Source organism: Aspergillus costaricaensis, assembly GCF_003184835.1.
Source record: "Aspergillus costaricaensis CBS 115574 unplaced genomic scaffold BO79scaffold_53, whole genome shotgun sequence".
NCBI classification, from domain to species: Eukaryota; Fungi; Ascomycota; class Eurotiomycetes; order Eurotiales; family Aspergillaceae; genus Aspergillus; species Aspergillus costaricensis.
In genome coordinates, this window is record NW_020291853.1 from 84,367 (window position 1) to 100,799 (window position 16,433).

A 16,433-nucleotide genomic window follows, 5' to 3' on the forward strand; every position below is an offset into this window, starting at 1 on the left:
CGGGAAGTGTTGTGTAAGACTATGCGACAAAGAAGCGATCATCATTGGGTTGTGGTGGAGCCACAGCAAACGGACAAGCAATTGGGGCTTGAATCCAAAATCACGGTTGGATGGCGTTGCAATAGCGTCTAGAGAAGGCAGTTTAGAAACATTCGAGAACCCAAGGGAGGCGCACAAGACAAAGGGTAAGGCGGAGCGATAAAGGAAGGTCGGATCACGGACCTGGAGGGTTTATTCATAGCAACATGTAAGCGCCGCCAATCCCAGACTAAACTTGCCGATGCAGAAAACCGGCCAGACCGGCCGACTGGGACGCGTCGGAGGCAGTGGGATATAGAAGTAAGATAGGTCAGATGGAAGGAGAAGATATGACCAGATCTTGAACGATGAAATTGTCGATATAGTCAATGTTACAAAAGATATAGAATGTCGATGATGATTGAAGTCCTGGAGTATCTGGACAGCCGAAGAAGAAGAAGCAAGTAAAGAAGAAGAGGTTCGTTCGGCGGAGAACAAATCAAGCCAAACACAACCCAATCCAGCCAATCCGGTGACTTTTTCTTACGCCCGCCACGGCAAAGTGTCGTTTTTTCGTTTCGCTTCTTGTTTCTTTCGTTCTTGACTTGTTCTGTTGCTTCTCTCCATCTTCTTTTCCGCCTTTCTTCGACTCCCTCTGTGTCTCGGTCTTATTCTCCCTCTTCCCTTCTCCCCCCCCCCATCCATCTAACTCTCTCTTTCTCTTCCTCCTCCTCCTCCCCATCTTCCCTCACCTCCCTCGCCCATCAGGTTTCTGCTTCTTCGCTTCCCCCCCTTCTTTTCTTCTTTTTACTTTCCTTTTTATTTGATGTTCTAGGTATCTTGCTTGCTGTGTTTGACACACTATTGCAGATAACCCTGACATCCTTTCGTTAAAAAAGAAGAAAAAAAAGAAAAAGAAAAGTCAAAAAAAAGCGCAACCCACACTTCCCCTACACTAATTCCACCCGGGAAGTCGCCGCGTTTTTCACTCGCCATCCACCGAGGATTTTCTTCCGGCCATCTGTCTTTTCTCGTTCTCTCTCCAATCGATTGATCGAAACACCTCCTTTGATGCTCTTGCGATTCGCTTGATTCCTCATCCTAGAATCCGAATCGGGCAGTGCAGCCACTGGACTGGTCTGTGCCCCAAACGTCATTGTCCAGAACCAACACAGTTGGGTTTCTCACCTCTTCCAACCGAAAAAAAAAAGTGTCTCCGTCCTTAGAGAGATTTCTCGCTTTTGATCCTTTGTCTCCTGGGTGATTCGCTATCTCCCAGCCTGCGACCAAAATAAGAAAGACCTCCTGTTCCGACCAACCCTCACGACACGCAAACTCAGCAGGTGCTGCAGGTGTTTTGCAGTAATTCTTCTCTTTCTGTATTTATTTTTCATCCGGGCCTCGCGTAAAGGGAGACCGATTTGAAGGGAAAAGACACTCAGAAAAGAAAGTCCTATTCCGAGACTTTCCTTTGACCCTCCTTGTTCCAGAATCCTACCCTCATTCAATCCCTACTTATGGCCAGCCATATCATCGGCAACCGCAACAGCACGCCTGAAGCCTCCAAGTCCAGTCTTCGTCCTCCATCGTCGTCTCGGAATCTAGGATCGCACCAGCTTCGTGCATCGGCCGATATGTCGGGCTTCCCGTCTCCTCTGTCATCCCGCAGTATCCGTCCTTCCTCGGAAGTGTACTTCAATCAACAGTCTCAGGCGTCGAACAACGCGGAGGATCCGTTGGACCGTGCGGCTCAGCAGTGGCTCGCGGATATTGATCAGTACGAGACTACATTGGAAGAGATGGCCGCTGCCACGCTGGACCAGGATTTCAAGGATGAGCTTAGCGCCATCGAGCAGTGGTTCCGGGTCCTCAGCGAGGCGGAGAGGACTGCTGCCCTTTATGCTCTGCTGCAGCAGACCACTCAGGTGCAGATTCGTTTCTTCATCCAGGTTTTGCAGCAGATGGCCAAGAGCCATCCCATGTCGGGACTGTTGTCTCCAGCCAACTTTGGTGAGAAGGGTAAGTTGCATACCAAAACAGGCAAGCGTGGCAGGTACTAACAATAATCTTTCGACAGATGCCATGTCTAACCGCCTGAACGATGCCATGTCCAAGTTGAACGTGGACAGCTCCCGGAGCTCTCTCGGTCGCCCCCCGCCGTCCCCGGGTGCCAAGCGCAACTCCGGCCTCGACTCGTCCACCATCAATGCCATGTTCCCTGATGCCGCGGCGGCAATCGCGAAGAAGAAGGCTGAGTTCACCCAGCAAACGGGCAATGCTCCGCCCTCGAACCGCAACAGCGCTGTCTTCGATCGGACTTCCTTTGTGGCACCCACCATTTCCGCTCCGGACAACAGCAACGACACCTTGGGCCAGCCTCCGGTTTCGCCCTGGGCCCAGCGCGGATCTGAGCCGCAACCCCCTATCGCTCGTCCTAAGTCCTCGTCCGGCCATCAGCCCATGGGCCAATTCAGCCAGACTCCTTCGAGCCTGCGCTCTCCGCTCCCTACCCAAACCGCCACGATTCCTGCCCCCGAGATTGATGCTCCATTGCTCTCGCCGTACAATGTTGGAAATGCCAGCTGGGCCTCCATGACCAACACCCCCATGACGGCGACCTTTGGCCAGCAATCGCAGCAGCCCCAGCAGAATTCGCAGGCCGATATGGTGGCCAACGCGACTGCGATGAAGCTGGCCGCACTGTCGACCGTCAACAACCGCATTGCACTTGATGATGCTCGCAAGTACCGTCGGGCTCGCTCCAACGATGGCCAGGGTAAGAACTCGGCCAACGCCGGCCACGGCATGTCTCATGGTGGCCTGGCCAGCCCGGGCCTCCCGGGCCACAATCACCTGGTTGCCGGACAGCTGTTGAACACTCAGCAGCTGGCGGCTTTGCAGGCACAGCAGCAGGCCGCGATGGCGGGTCGTCGCTCCCGCCCGACGTCGCCTGGAATCGCCATGCAGGGTGCTGGCGGACTTGGTCCGATGGGCTTCACTTCGCCGCAGAACAACGGCTTCTTGGCGGCATATGACCCGAACAACCCGCTCATGGGTAACGGCCTGGGTGCACTCGGCATCGGGCAGTTTGGCCTGGGAGGTCCGGAGGGCTACCTCTCGGACCACTCGGAAGTGGCTCGCGGCCGGTCCCCGCGTGGTCGTCGCGGTAGCTCGAAGCCGCCGGAGGACCCCACGGACCCCAACCTGTTGAAGGATATTCCCAGCTGGCTGAGATCGCTGCGGCTGCACAAGTACACGGAAAACCTGAAGGACTTGAAGTGGACGGAGCTTGTCGAACTGAACGACAAGGCGCTGGAAGACCGCGGCGTCAATGCTCTGGGTGCCAGAAACAAGATGCTCAAGGTGAGTCAAATCGAAGATTTCCTAAATGGTTAGGGTTATGCTAATTTTTGTAGGTTTTCGAACAAGTCAGAGAAGCCAAAGCCGAGGGCAAGCTCGACAACATCGCGTGACGAAGTGCAGCCATTCATTCATCGTCTTGACTTAACGTTTCTGCTTACATTCTCTCTATTGCATTAATTGACTAGATTGGCTTTGGGCATAAGTGGCAGGATCCGAAATGAACCTTATGAGCGATCTCATCGGAAATGAATCTTGGGAGGAAGTTGTCTAGTAATGGGATTCGAACGCCATTGGGGCAGTTGGATGAGTGACCGACTTGACTGACTTATTGACTTATTGTTTGTATGGATGTATTCACATGTTCATGTAGACGTGCGTGGGGCTGTGTCTCAGCATGTCGTGTTATGACGGCTAGGATGTTAATGGTATAATCATCATGGCTTTGGTAAATATAATTGTTGCAATTACAGCAGATTACAGTAGACACTTCAAGCATCCAGAACCCTAGTAACTTAGTAGTCTACCAATCTCCAAACTCTGTAGTAACTAACATTAGAGAAAAAAGTACTAGAACCACTAAAGGCGGAACCAACCGGCAATATCCCCAACTCCAACATCATATCACAGCTACCTACCTAGCTATCTACCTACTTCCCACAACCAACATCAACCACCCATCCACCCACAACCCATCAAACCAAAAGCAACATAATAGAAGATTCAAAATGCCACCCACAAAACAAGAACTCTCCCTCCTCATCAACCCTCTCGTCCCCGAATCCCTCCAACACAACAACAGGGTACGCATCCCCACAACCACCAACCTCCCACTAAACCATACATACATACCAATCTAACCAAATAATAATCATATAGACACTATCCTCCCTCCACTCCCTCACCTCCTTCCTCTTGGGTCTCACAGCCGGAATCCTCTCCCTCCAATCCGCCACGGGATTCCTCTTCTATCTCCTGGGAACGGTCTTCGTGTCCGCGCTGTTCCACGCCCTGCTACTCTATCGCTCGGGGGGACTCGGCGCAGGGATGTATTTTGCTGGCGCGAATGGGGAAATCGAGGGTATGGATGAAAGGGGCGTCGTCGGTGGTCGTAAGGGTACTAAGGGTGGGGGGATGATGAGACGTGCGGCTTGGAGGGATGTTTGGTTTGGGGGTGGGGTGTTGGGTGAGGCGCTTAGTGGGTTTGTGCTTGGGTGGGCGGGTGTTGGGGGGGTTTTGAGGTGATTTGTTTTTTCTTTGCTTGGTGGGAGGTATGGGGGAGATGGGAGATGAGGGGGGTGAGAAGGGGGATGATAGGTGGTGGGTTGGATGGTGTATTTATTGATGTGTGTTATGTATACATGTATAATTCTATGGGTCTATGCTATCTGGGGTGTTTATGTGGTGTTGTGGTGTAGGGTGGGTTGGGGGTGGCGGTGATGAGATGGGCTTGCTGATGCGCTTGTGGGTGGTTATGGTGCCCTGTGGGGTTTGATTTATTAGCGTTATCTCTGGTGTGGAAGGAAGAGGAGGCGATGTTACCTTGGCAAGAGCCCATAGATACGGAACGTGGATGACCTCGCTTCGTCCATCTTCGGTGTTGGTGCCTCCGGCATGCTCTCCGTCGTTCTTTGCTCGAACGTTCACCCAGACGTTGCCCATGATTGTTGTCGTTATGAGACTCAATCCTATTACGGGGATAATCGAGATGAACGCCCACATGATGGCATCCTTAGCAGCCATGTGGACGCTGTCTTGCACGGCTGCGGGCAGGTTGTCGAGAAATGCTAACGAGTTGGTATCGTGGACGTTCAGCGAGCTGCCGGTGCCCTCCAGGCCCGTTATGGCAGAGGAGCGGCCGAATTTGTTGTTGAATACACTTGTCATGATGGTCAAGCCGAGCGTGCCCCCAAAGGGAAGCGAAACCTGCATCAAGGACATGGCTGGTGCTATCCGCTCTGGCCAAATGCCTACCGTGTGGAGCGATGAGGGCATCAGGCGCAGTCCGACTCCTGCGCCGGTGATGACTACCATTCCGCTTAGCAGGCTGGTCTTTTGTGCGCTGATGGCATAGGCCACTACGGAGAGACCGACGGTGCTGAGCACGGCTCCCAGGAAGAGGGGGAAGAAGGTTTGGCGAGGAAAACCGTTGCAGAAGTAGATTGCTAGGTAGACACCAGCTGTATGCATGTTAGCCAGTGCTTGCAGGTCTCGCTTGGTAGATGTCTTACCTCCCAGTCCGGGGATGTAGTATAAGAGATCTAGGCCTGCCTTCGAGGGAGAGTAGCCTGCTACCAAGATGTAGTAGATGCTGACAAAGTAAAAGATGGAGTATGAAGCTAAGGCAGTCAGCGGCTGTGAGAGTGTAGCATGGATGGATGTGTCACTTACCTACGCCAGTGGAAAAGTTCACTATAGCAAGCCAGATTGTATCCCTTCGTTCGAACAGGCTATATGGAACCATCGCCACGTGTTTCGGGAAGATGCGTGCGAACAGTTTACCTGGCTCAAGGAGGTACTCGTACACGAAGAATGCAATGAAGCAGATTGCACCGATGATCAATGACGCCAGCACCTGAGGAGACGACCAGGGATAAGTGGCGCCACCCCACGTAGTGGCCAGGATGATAAGACCAACACCGAATATGAAAAGGACCGATCCTCCGAGATCTATGGTAGCAAGTGCTGGGAGTATCGAGGACCATCTTGAGCCCTTTTTGAACATGGTTCCTTCGACAAGGTCGTTCCGCAACAGCACGAAAATCATGATGTGACTGAGAACAGCGATCTGATGATTGTGAGCCTTTGCATAGAGAAAGATAGTTCCAGACTTACAGGAATAGGCACAACGAAGCAATATCGCCAATTGCTCTGTCATTTCGTCAGCAAAAGTATACATCGGCATACAACCAAGCTACCTACATCAGTAAGATACCTATGCAGTCATTAGTAGTGTTCATATCATCCTTAGACGAACACTTACCCTCCAATAACCGGGCCCACGGCATATCCCACTCCTCCAAAAATGGTGAATAGAGACTTATTCCTTGCATTCTCCTTCAAAGACACCTTATCGGCCAGAACAATCATGATGATATTGTTCAGACCTGCAGAGCCTATACCCTGCAAAGCCCTACCGAGCAGCAGCATACCCCATGTCTGCGCAGCTGCACACAAGACACTTCCAATAAGCATGAGAAACAATGCCGTCTGTAGTATAATGTGACGCCCGAAAACATCGGCAAGCTGACCGAATATGGGAATGAAGGTGGTCGATGTGAGACTAAAGGCGGTAATGATCCAGTTCAGCTCGTCGAATTGGTCTAGATACAACGATAAGGGTCAGCAAGAAACAGTTAAACACAAGAATCTGACTCACTAAAGTGAGATGCAATAGTCGAGGTCGCAGTAGCAACAATGGTCAAGTCCAGTGTGGAGAGAGTAAACGGCAGGGTGAGGCCAGCAATGAGTTTGACGCGATACACTCGCGCATTATGCTTTTGCTCCTTGCACAGGCTGCATTTCTCGGTGTCTGTAGCAGGTCTCAATTCTTTGGTGGAGCCAGACCTAAGCCTTTCCAAAGGCTCAGAGTCTTCGCCGTTCCTCGATTCTAGTTGGTACCATTGCGAGCGATGTGCACAAAGTGGCTTTGGTGTGGGAGACTTGGAGTCTTTCGTCTTCTGCGATAGGTACTTGTAAGCTCTGATCATATCGGTAGCCCGTCAGTCTGGAAGTAGATTCAACAATATAGTATGATGATGAGAGATGTCTGATATAGAAAAGGCTGCACGGGCTGCTGGTAGAATCAAGGGACTATAGGATGCCATTGTGTAGTTATATATGAAGAATCCAACTTGGCCTCGTATGCCGGCTCGGATGCAACTGAGGCTGTGTGGTCTAGACAATATATCTCCTTCGAGCCATCAGTGCGAGGCACAAAGGATGTCAACTTGATTGATGTCAAGAGCATCCCAGTCAAATGTAGGGCCGTTTCGAGCAAGTAATGCGTGCCCGTCTGATTGGCCGGAATGGTACTATGCGCAAGCCCTACCGAATGCGGTAAGGATTGCGAGGAGTCAGCCAACACAGCCTCTTAACTAACGTTATATTGTAACACTATGAATCTTGAGCTCAACAAATATCTTCTAGGAATCTATTCTATAGGACGTAGTTCGCACAGCATGAACGCATTAAACAATATATGTACGTCTTGAACGAGTCTATCTATATACACATAGCGAGACATCAGGGGTATAGCTTCAATCGACAGTAAATAAAATCGTAAATCCGACTCGCTCCAAAGCAAAACCCCAGGTAAGAAAAAACCATGAAATATAATCATCTCGAAGCTCCAGCCAGGGAGGATCGTTCATCTTCTATACCGATCGCGGATCGACTCATGCGCTTGGCTCCTCAATAGGCTCTTCCGGAGGCGAGTTGGCCAAGGCACTCTCGAGCGCACTCGTCAAGTCAATGTGGAAGAATGGCCGGTTGATGCCCTGCACCACCGCCGCCTTGCGTCGATTGCGGTATGCCTTACTGTCCTTGAGATCGCGCGCCAGCTTGTCGTCCGGCGTGCTGCTGTTGTCGGACGACGCTTCAATATCAATTCCGGACGCCTCGCGCTCGGTCATGTGGGTTTCATGTTTGAGTCCCTCCTCGAGGTCACGCTTGACGGCGTTCTGGTGGGCATGCTCATTGTTAACCATCTCCGCATGAGCCGCAGCAGACGCCCGTCCTTCGATCTCAGCCACACTGAAAATCGGCTTCCACCGGTGGAACCCGTCATCAGAAGCAGGAGTCGGGTAACCGAAACCTGCGGCTGCCAGTGCTCGTTTCGTCCAGCGGTTGTTAATATGAGCGAAGTGCCACTGCACAGTGCGAGGAGAGGCATAGAGATCGAGCTGGTTGCGAACATCGATCAGGTTTTGGATGGAAGTCACATCAACATTATTAACCGACGAGAAATCGAGGATGATGGAGCGGAGGATGGGCCGTTGCGAGCGGCTCTCTTCCTTGCCCTTGCGAGAGCCGGGGTCGTTCCAAGGCCGATCACCGGGACGAGCGTAAGAGAACGGGTTGGTGCGACGCGTCTGGCGGAAGATTGCCTGAACCAGGTAGTCGGTGTAGTGGTTTGCGTTGGGGTAGTTAAAGCCCTCAGAGAAACGGTAAATGAAGATACCGGGGTATGGTTGTTCCACCTCAACCTCGGGGTTTGAGCCATCGGTATGGTTAAGAGGAAGGAAGATAGACCGACGGGACTCGCCCTCATTGTCGGGGGCATCGGGGAAACCACCAGGTCCATACTTGCCATCTCCTTGGATCAGATGATCGCCAACAACGGAGTGAATGGTAACGCGGCCCAGGAACTGACCGCGGGCCTTGGCAACGCGGAAAAGCAGGACAGCCACGGACACGCAGATAGTGCAGTAGATGCCATCCTCGATCGAGGTGAAGACAGTTACGATGACACCGATGAAGAAGATGATTGCATCAAGGGGTGAGACGCGCCAGAATTGGTACACAGTGTTTGGGGGCGTGATTAAATCGCCGACAGCGTGGATGATAACACCGGAAAGGGCGGCTTGGGGGATATAAAAGAAGACGGCGGTCAGGGCGTAGATGGCGAGCAACACAACAATGGCGGTGATACAGCCGGCCAAGGGAGTCCGAACACCTGCCTTCGACTTGATGGCAGTCCGGGAAAAGGATCCGGTGGCAGGGTATGCGCCCAGAAAAGGGCCGAGAAGGTTGGTCACACCAATTCCGACCAATTCTTGGGACGGCTCGATGGTATAGTTGTTGACACGGCCAAAGGACTTGGAGATTGCGATATGCTCGATAAGGAGGACGATAACGCAGGCAGGGAGCTGACTGGCAAAGACCTTGATGATCCTAGCGTTGACAACAGGGACAGCCGCATCTTGGAAACCTGAAGGACACACATGTAAAGTTAGTTGACTACCCTCAAAAAATAGATATATCAAATATCATCAAACGCACCTCTTGGTACACTGCCCAGAAGATCAAACATCGGGTTATCCTTGCGGTGAAGGTTGACTGCCGCACTGATCATGGTGTAGAAGAGGATGACAAAGACAGTGCGCAGAGTCGACGCGAAGAACCACACTTTAGCCTGGCGAGGGTACTTGCGAGCACCATAGTTGCAAACCGAACGGATAATGTACAGCATGGCCAAGGCTGTCACACCAAGGGCAGCATCAATACCCGCAGTAGGAAGATACTTCAACGAGTTGATAATGATCATGTAGGTTGAGCCTCTGGTGGAGAAGTCGGCCGATTCTCCAAGGAGCTTCTTGACTTGACCGGCAGCGATATTGAGAGCAGATCCCGTCATGAATGCCGAAATTGCAGGAAGGGGAATGAAGTCAACGATGAAGCCGAGCCGAAGAAGACCGAGGGCACAGACGATGGCACCGCAGATGATAGCCAGGCAAGACGCCACGATATGTCCTGGAACATCCGGGATCTCTTGCTCAGCCTGAAGCACAATCGTTCCGACCAGCGTGGACATTACAGCAACAGGCTAGACGGGAAGTTAGAAGGCATGGCTCGATAGCGGCAAATATTGGAAGAGGGCACCTACCCCGATAGTGATATCCTTGGATGTGGCAAAGAACCAATAAACCAGTACACCCATGAACGATGAGTAGAGACCATACTGCACTGGTAGTTCGGCGAGTTTGGCATAGGCCATTCCTTGAGGGACAACAACAGCACCGACAGTTACACCTGATGAGTTAAGTAAGACACATTGGCCACACATATGTACAGCATCAGGACCCGATGTGGCGACTTACCGGCGACGAGATCACCGAAGAACCATTGCAGGTTATACTTCGTGATCCAAGAAAGGAAGGGGAACAAGTTGTAAAAGTACATAAGGACATCATGCCAGGTTGGACAGATCTCTTTAAGCCATTCGGCAGTGGTAGGTTCCGGTTCGAGATAAGAGTATGTCTCAACGGTGCCGTATGAAAAGGTCGATTCGCCGCGAGTGACGGGGTCGGAGTGAGCTCCAAGGGGATCCCGATAAGGCAATTTGATACCCAGAACTTTGGCCAGGCCGTGGCCAGTCTTGGTCATGAGGTCTTGCGACATGGTTGTCGGGGAGGCCTCTGATGGTAGGAAAGGACTGTTTCTAGGGCAAGATGGTGCCCCGAGCCACTTGGAAAGTGGAAATTTGGCGTTGACGACCGGAGCTGCTCAACAACAATTCTCGAGTGATGGGAAAAGAGAATTGCAGTCCTCCAAGGTAATATATCTTCCAGGGGTGTATTTAGGCAAGCCCCATGGCAAGGTTGATGGCAAACGATATAAAAGTGGAGGCGGGAGGATAGTGCGGATTTAAAATGAATATCCGAAGCCAAGCGCCGATGTCGTGATCGGGAGCTATGAACGCGAAATATCAAAATGCCCACTCGACCCTCTTTTCAACGTCAGGATCCAGGCTACACGAGCAAGTTGAACTCAAAAGATCTATCAGATAAAAATGATAAAAAGTAGATGAGAGAACAAAAGTCCAAGAAAAGCACACGCGGCTTTTTGGGTTTCGCTAGGAGATAATGTAGATGTGGCGCACGGGGAAAATTGTGGTCGAGCGGAAGATGAGACCAGCAGATCCGTCCCACGCAAGTGTTTCAACAACACAAATAGCCACAGAAGCAAAAATGGGAAGAAGAAAAATAATGAACAAGTAGTGAAAGTAGTTCGAGGGAAGTCAGTCCAGAGAGTTTTAAAGTGATTAGTCTTGTCAGAAGAAGTTAAGGTGACACGGGTCTCCGTGGGGAGAGCGGACGTCGCAACGGGAGTTGATGCAAGCCGATCAATGTGTATTCTTGCGCCAAAATGGCATTGACAACGACGACCATGATACGACTATTATCAACCGGGAAAGGAGCATCAGCAAGAAACGCGCAGTGATGGGGCAGCTGATCCACCAGGGATCGTCAAGGGCAAAAAGCACGCCGTCTGGAATATTCACAAGCCCGTCGTCAACACGCAGCTAAGAAAAAATTCCCTAGCCTGCAGGGAGGGCCAAGCTCGTCAGAGAAAGCTGGCGTAAGAGCGCCGTTTAGGTGGGTTTGGCCGGGGTCTGGAAGCGAAAGATGACGATGAGCCGTGGAGCAGGTGCCCGCCCACCGGCTGGGCCCATGGTTTGCGATTTGCATGGGAAGGAGGGAGTAGTGTATCAAGTGTGTAGTTGAGCATCCAGGACAGGATTAACCTCCGGCCAACCACTGAACGGGATTCAACACCCTGATGATAGTATGTTTCACTACTCAAAAGAGCCGAACAGAATGGAGTTCATTCTCGGTAGTCGTAACCCACCATGACGATTGCAAGAGGAAATATTCCTCTTCCTGATGGATCCAGCATTTGTCCGACGTTCGCAGAGGGGGAGGAGCCAAAAGGGAAAGTAAGTTGAGTGGACTCCATCCGCCATATTGCCAAGGCACACCGCCAACCGGAAACGGGTCAGGACCATGGTATGGACCAATGAGAATGGTCCCTGGCTACTGGGGAGCAGCATCCGCGGCGGGCAGGCGGCGGCCAATGGGAATAGTGCGAGAACACGCCATCGCTCCGACTGATGGTGAAAGATGGCCGGTCCACGTGTGGGCGGCGCGGTTTCGTCCAAGTATCGGCTGGGCCGTTCTGTGCTCTTCCTCCCCCCCCCTTGTTGAGAAGATGGAAGTTCTCCGTAACTACGAGGTCCCTGGTACCTCCCCCCCGTTTTTCCCTACTGTTTGCCTCCTGGACTGACTTGCCACCAATACTAATCTCCCTTTCTCTCCCACTTTATCTACTTAGTACTCTATCTCCGATGCCCGGATGACGAGTACACATCTCGTATCGGCCTGGACTGCCAGAATCGGTTTCTCCCTGAGGAGCTATTCTGCAGATCTGGAAAATTTTATTTCAGGGTCATTGAACATTCTGCTGTGTTCTTATTGTAATCTGGCATAAATTAAAGTCGATTTCCACATGTGCATGGCAACAATATATCTGGGTGTCACGAACATACTGCTAAGCAAGCGGCAGTAATACAAGCGGACGGGACAGTCTTGACTACGTACCACCGTTTATTTCCTCTGTAACTGTGGATGCAACAGATTTGTAAGACTAAGATTGCCTTTCAGCTTTTCCAACGAGACTTTGCCGATGTGGCTTGGCACCGTCAGTAGTCATGGAACTGCTGGAAAACAAACTTCTTCTCCCATCAGATAAACATGGAAGCCCGACAAGACAGCTTCCCTGCTACTTGCTGATCTACAATCCCATAATCCATCTAGCACGGCTCACCCAACCCCAAATGGAAAGAGATATTCTGTTCTCTCTAACAGGTCATGTTGACGGCGGCTTCAGGCCGTAAGCACCACCGCTTCTAAACCTTGTTGATTTTCTCCATTCCATTACCAACTGCATTGGCTCAACAACTACTTAGTATCCAACCCAACGCTGCATCTATAAATTTTTATGCGACCAGGATGTCTCCTCGGAGCAGCCACTACCTTCCATCCAATCAGACAGACCGTGCTGACCAGGGAGTGTCTCAGAAGGATTGCCCGGCGTAGCCGGTGCATATGTACCTAAAAAAATAGTTGCGAGCTAAGCAGGTTCCCCAGAATTGCGCCATCGATCTTATCACTGCGTGATGCGGCTGTCCAGGGACATCATTGGAAGATTAGTTCGATGTGGTTTGATGTATGCCTACGGAGTATAGACATCGAACGATTCGGTGAGCAGCATGACCTTCGGCCCGACCGTGTCCAAAATGAATGAGCCACTTTTGTAGATTAATCTCTCATTCTTCTGACTAACAGCGGGTTTTTCTTCCGCAATAGTTGCCTTGTTCGCTTGGCTGCGCGGAGATACCACACCTTGTTCCGTCCATCTCTACTAGTCAACTACACCCCTGCAGCTGCGGCATCCCCGTGGTATGGACAATCATCCATCGAACAATGAGTCCCCAAGCCATCACATTCCTACCCTGATCTTATTCCGATGCTTCCTTTCCTCGCAGACCTATCAGCGCGAGGACATGTCAGACAAAACCCCGCCGCAAATCCTATCTACCAAAACACTAATATATTCGACGTTCTCGTGGCCGAACTTCAATGATCAACAAGAAGTCCGGTCTGCTGACAAGAACTATACAGCACATGCGGACATTAGAGCCTCCTCTATCTAGCATGAATGCGTTCATCGTCCATCAAATTCATCCAGTCGCCTCCTAAGAACACCCATAGAAGGAGCTAAGCGAGACATACGGTTCTGGCACAGACCCAGACTAACTGCCAACAACAGTGATCTGCAAACCTTGATATCTATCCATCAAAGTCATCCATCTAAAGTTCAATAAATGTCTTATGTGACAGCCGCCAGTCAACCTTACCTCAACAAAGTTGCCATAACCCCACTACCATGGATTTAATAGCCTAGTGTGTTTGAACTGTCCGTGTGACAATATACTGCATTCATCTGAATCAGTTCTAACATATCTATCTTGAGAGTCTGGCGTCTCACTGCAGAGAAGGTCACGAGATACAAGCGACCTGCAAGTGCTTTGTTGTCCGTGTCCTTGCAGAGCACATGACCGAGCTTGGGTGTGCCCCTCCAACGAAATATACTAACATTACGCTCGAGAAAATCTGGCATCCCACAAGTCATCTAACAAGCAACCCGCTAATATACGATACTAACCGACGTCATCTACGTATAGCTTCTCACTTGGGTGATCTTTTCTCTCATCATCTGCTCAACAATGAACATCTGCTCAAAAATAAGCAATTACAGATGAAATGGGGTGCACAGCTTATGCTTTTCACAACTTCATCCTGCACCTGAAGGATGCTGCTGGAGGGTTACAGTGCAGATTACCATGCTGTGAGAGGCTCTAGCGATATCAGCTGCCGTACGATGCAGCCCGGTTCTGAATCTCTGACTCTTGACTTTCGTAGAGTACCTCAGCATGTCTATCTGATTACGCTAGTCAAATGGTGTAGGATGGAAGAGGGAGAGCTCGCTTAGTTAGATATACTTTGAAGTGAATCTCACGGGATCAAATATTGAAAAGAATGTTCTTATGCACAAAGAATCAATCATTGAATTTAGTATAATGAATGATGTAGTGATCGATGTCGCCATGACAAAGGTGAACATCGAAGCATTAGGAATGATGCTAGAGTGGGTGTCCATGATATAGAACACACGATACCTACCTAAGAGTCACTGCTTCTTTGTATAGTAGGAATGGAATGATAGAAAGTAAATTGCATAGACCGCTAGCAAAAGCATTTCAAGAACTCGTTGACGGTTGACAGGTATATACATTCCTCGCGACGAGTATACTATTATCTATTCGCAAAAGACCAAACTTTTCTTCCTCTATCTCCCCCTTTCACTCATCTTCACCCTTCCTCTTCCGAAGATGTCCCAATCCATATAGCGAGTCGTTCAGTTCCTTCCGTTGCTTCTCCTCCGTGGTGGCTGGGACTTCTTCCGTACCGGTGGAGTTGATCTTATCGGTCACAGACGCCGCGGTCGGCTCCCATTCCAAGCTGTCGTTGCCGGTCTTGACGTGGAATGCTTCAACCAGGGTGGAGGGGGAGGCGGGGCTGGCTCTCCATTCTTGAGTGGAGTCAGACTGGCGGATAGAGTCGACGGAGACAAGGATAGTGTTGTCTTTCTCGACGGGGGTGAGGTCGAGGACGTTGCCGGAGAGTTGGATGGAGGCTTGTGTTTTCAGGGTGCCGTCGGATTCCAGCGTGAAGCATTGCAGACGGGATGATCTACTCCGGTTAGAATATGTACTCGGTAGTGATTAGATAGGAGGTGTAAAGAAAACTCACCCGTGAAGTGCGACAAGGATGATACGCAGGTCTTCTCCAAGGGTTGTCGCCCAGATACCCTGCACTGCAACCTCTGTAGCTTCCGATGCCTCGTCTACCAGGGAAACCTTCTGGAGAATACGGCCTTCAGCCCAGTTCCAAATGAGCAGGTAGTTGTCGCCTCCGCCAGAAACGAGATACTGGGGTGCCCACTGAGGCACACAAAGCTTGCTGATGAATGAAGTATGGCCCAAGCAGTAGTTTTCAATGACATGGGCTTGAGGAGGACCACGGGAGACACGGATATGTTCATCTCGGTCGGCGGTCAGGATGTAGCTGCGCTTCTTGTTCTCATCCACCGGAAGCGAGACATAAGCCATATCCGTGAGCAGCGACACATGGCCAAGCAAGACTTTGTGTTCGAAAGTCGGGCCAGAGGACTTCTCATCCCTCTTTCCTTCGCTCGCTAGACGCAATTGTTGTTCCAAGGCTCGTAGGTTGCCCTTCGTATGCACGGTCAGGTTTGTTGCCGCCGGATGGCTGAGTTTTGCGCTTCTGAGGGCTTTCGTAACCACAGGAATCTTGTCGCCTGGGATCAGTGGCAACGAGTAGACATCTCCAAATTTGTCACCACACAGGATAGTGTTGTCGTCATCAGTGAGGGTAATGGCGGAGGGTCGCTTGGGCATGGCTCTGTATAGAGTATGAGTTTCCAGATCCTGAGCCAGAATTGATGGAGCAGATATCCACTCACCTCTCGCTCAGCTGAACAAAAGAACCATCTTCCTGAAGCTGGAAGACACGGACGCACTTATCTTCGGCGGTAAGCGCAACTATGTGCTCGCCGTTCGAAGTGCCAGTTACTATGGGGATGTTTGACCAGGCAGGCTTGCCAATTGATTGAGGTTCTGACGATGATACCTTCCGCTTCTTCTCTGGGGGTCCCTGCTCGGGAGTGGACTCTGCGTCAACAGGGTTGGTTTCACTCGAAGCGACATCTGCTGGCCAAACCGCCAGTCGCTGGCCAGTCTCTGCGGAGTAGGAGTACAGCTTGGAGCCCGCTGACCCTATCAGAATGTTCGTAGATGGCCTCTGCACCAAGCGGAGGCATTGCAAGGGATGTTGGAATTGCACAGACATTTTGGAAGAATTGACTGAGAGTGTAAACGAACGAAATATAGAAGCACGAAGTAAGGCCTC

At 51.0% G+C, this 16,433-nt stretch overlaps 6 protein-coding genes across 6 annotated transcripts; 2 read left to right on the forward strand and 4 right to left on the reverse strand.

Annotated features, from left to right (window-relative positions):
* Positions 1–1,224: 1,224 nt before the first annotated feature.
* Positions 1,225–3,863, forward strand: BO79DRAFT_67245 (uncharacterized protein). Its single transcript, XM_025689580.1, has 3 exons — positions 1,225–2,037; positions 2,096–3,381; positions 3,435–3,863. Exons 1-3 carry the CDS (start codon positions 1,536–1,538, stop codon positions 3,489–3,491), a joined length of 1,845 nt encoding a protein of 614 aa, XP_025534397.1. The 5' UTR covers positions 1,225–1,535; the 3' UTR covers positions 3,492–3,863.
* Positions 3,864–4,036: 173 nt separating this feature from the next.
* On the forward strand, positions 4,037–4,623 carry BO79DRAFT_241086 (EMC6 family protein; the record flags this gene model as incomplete). Its single annotated transcript, XM_025685086.1, has 2 exons — positions 4,037–4,181; positions 4,258–4,623. The coding sequence occupies exons 1-2, from the start codon at positions 4,107–4,109 to the stop codon at positions 4,621–4,623; spliced, it is 441 nt and encodes a 146-aa protein (XP_025534398.1). The 5' UTR covers positions 4,037–4,106.
* A 126-nt stretch (positions 4,624–4,749) lies between these two features.
* mfs56 (putative MFS multidrug transporter) lies at positions 4,750–7,166 on the reverse strand (the record flags this gene model as incomplete). The annotated part of the gene is made up of 8 exons (XM_025687835.1): positions 6,758–7,166; positions 6,362–6,701; positions 6,301–6,313; positions 6,214–6,249; positions 5,770–6,166; positions 5,610–5,717; positions 4,921–5,558; positions 4,750–4,860 (listed from the first exon to the last, which is right to left on the reverse strand). The coding sequence occupies exons 1-8, from the start codon at positions 7,086–7,088 to the stop codon at positions 4,750–4,752; spliced, it is 1,974 nt and encodes a 657-aa protein (XP_025534399.1). The 5' UTR covers positions 7,089–7,166.
* A 579-nt stretch (positions 7,167–7,745) lies between these two features.
* On the reverse strand, positions 7,746–10,500 carry BO79DRAFT_248738 (SLC26/SulP family anion transporter; the record flags this gene model as incomplete). The annotated part of the gene is made up of 4 exons (XM_025685733.1): positions 7,746–9,310; positions 9,382–9,925; positions 9,986–10,131; positions 10,200–10,500. 4 exons carry the CDS (start codon positions 10,498–10,500, stop codon positions 7,776–7,778), a joined length of 2,526 nt encoding a protein of 841 aa, XP_025534400.1. The 3' UTR covers positions 7,746–7,775.
* Positions 10,501–11,473: 973 nt separating this feature from the next.
* Positions 11,474–13,650, reverse strand: BO79DRAFT_233199 (uncharacterized protein; the record flags this gene model as incomplete). The annotated part of the gene is made up of 3 exons (XM_025684275.1): positions 11,474–11,544; positions 11,731–12,062; positions 13,634–13,650. 3 exons carry the CDS (start codon positions 13,648–13,650, stop codon positions 11,474–11,476), a joined length of 420 nt encoding a protein of 139 aa, XP_025534401.1.
* Positions 13,651–14,697: 1,047 nt separating this feature from the next.
* Positions 14,698–16,428, reverse strand: trm82 (putative tRNA methyltransferase). The gene is made up of 3 exons (XM_025681789.1): positions 15,988–16,428; positions 15,255–15,926; positions 14,698–15,194 (listed from the first exon to the last, which is right to left on the reverse strand). Exons 1-3 carry the CDS (start codon positions 16,371–16,373, stop codon positions 14,804–14,806), a joined length of 1,449 nt encoding a protein of 482 aa, XP_025534402.1. The 5' UTR covers positions 16,374–16,428; the 3' UTR covers positions 14,698–14,803.
* Between the last annotated feature and the right edge of the window lie 5 nt (positions 16,429–16,433).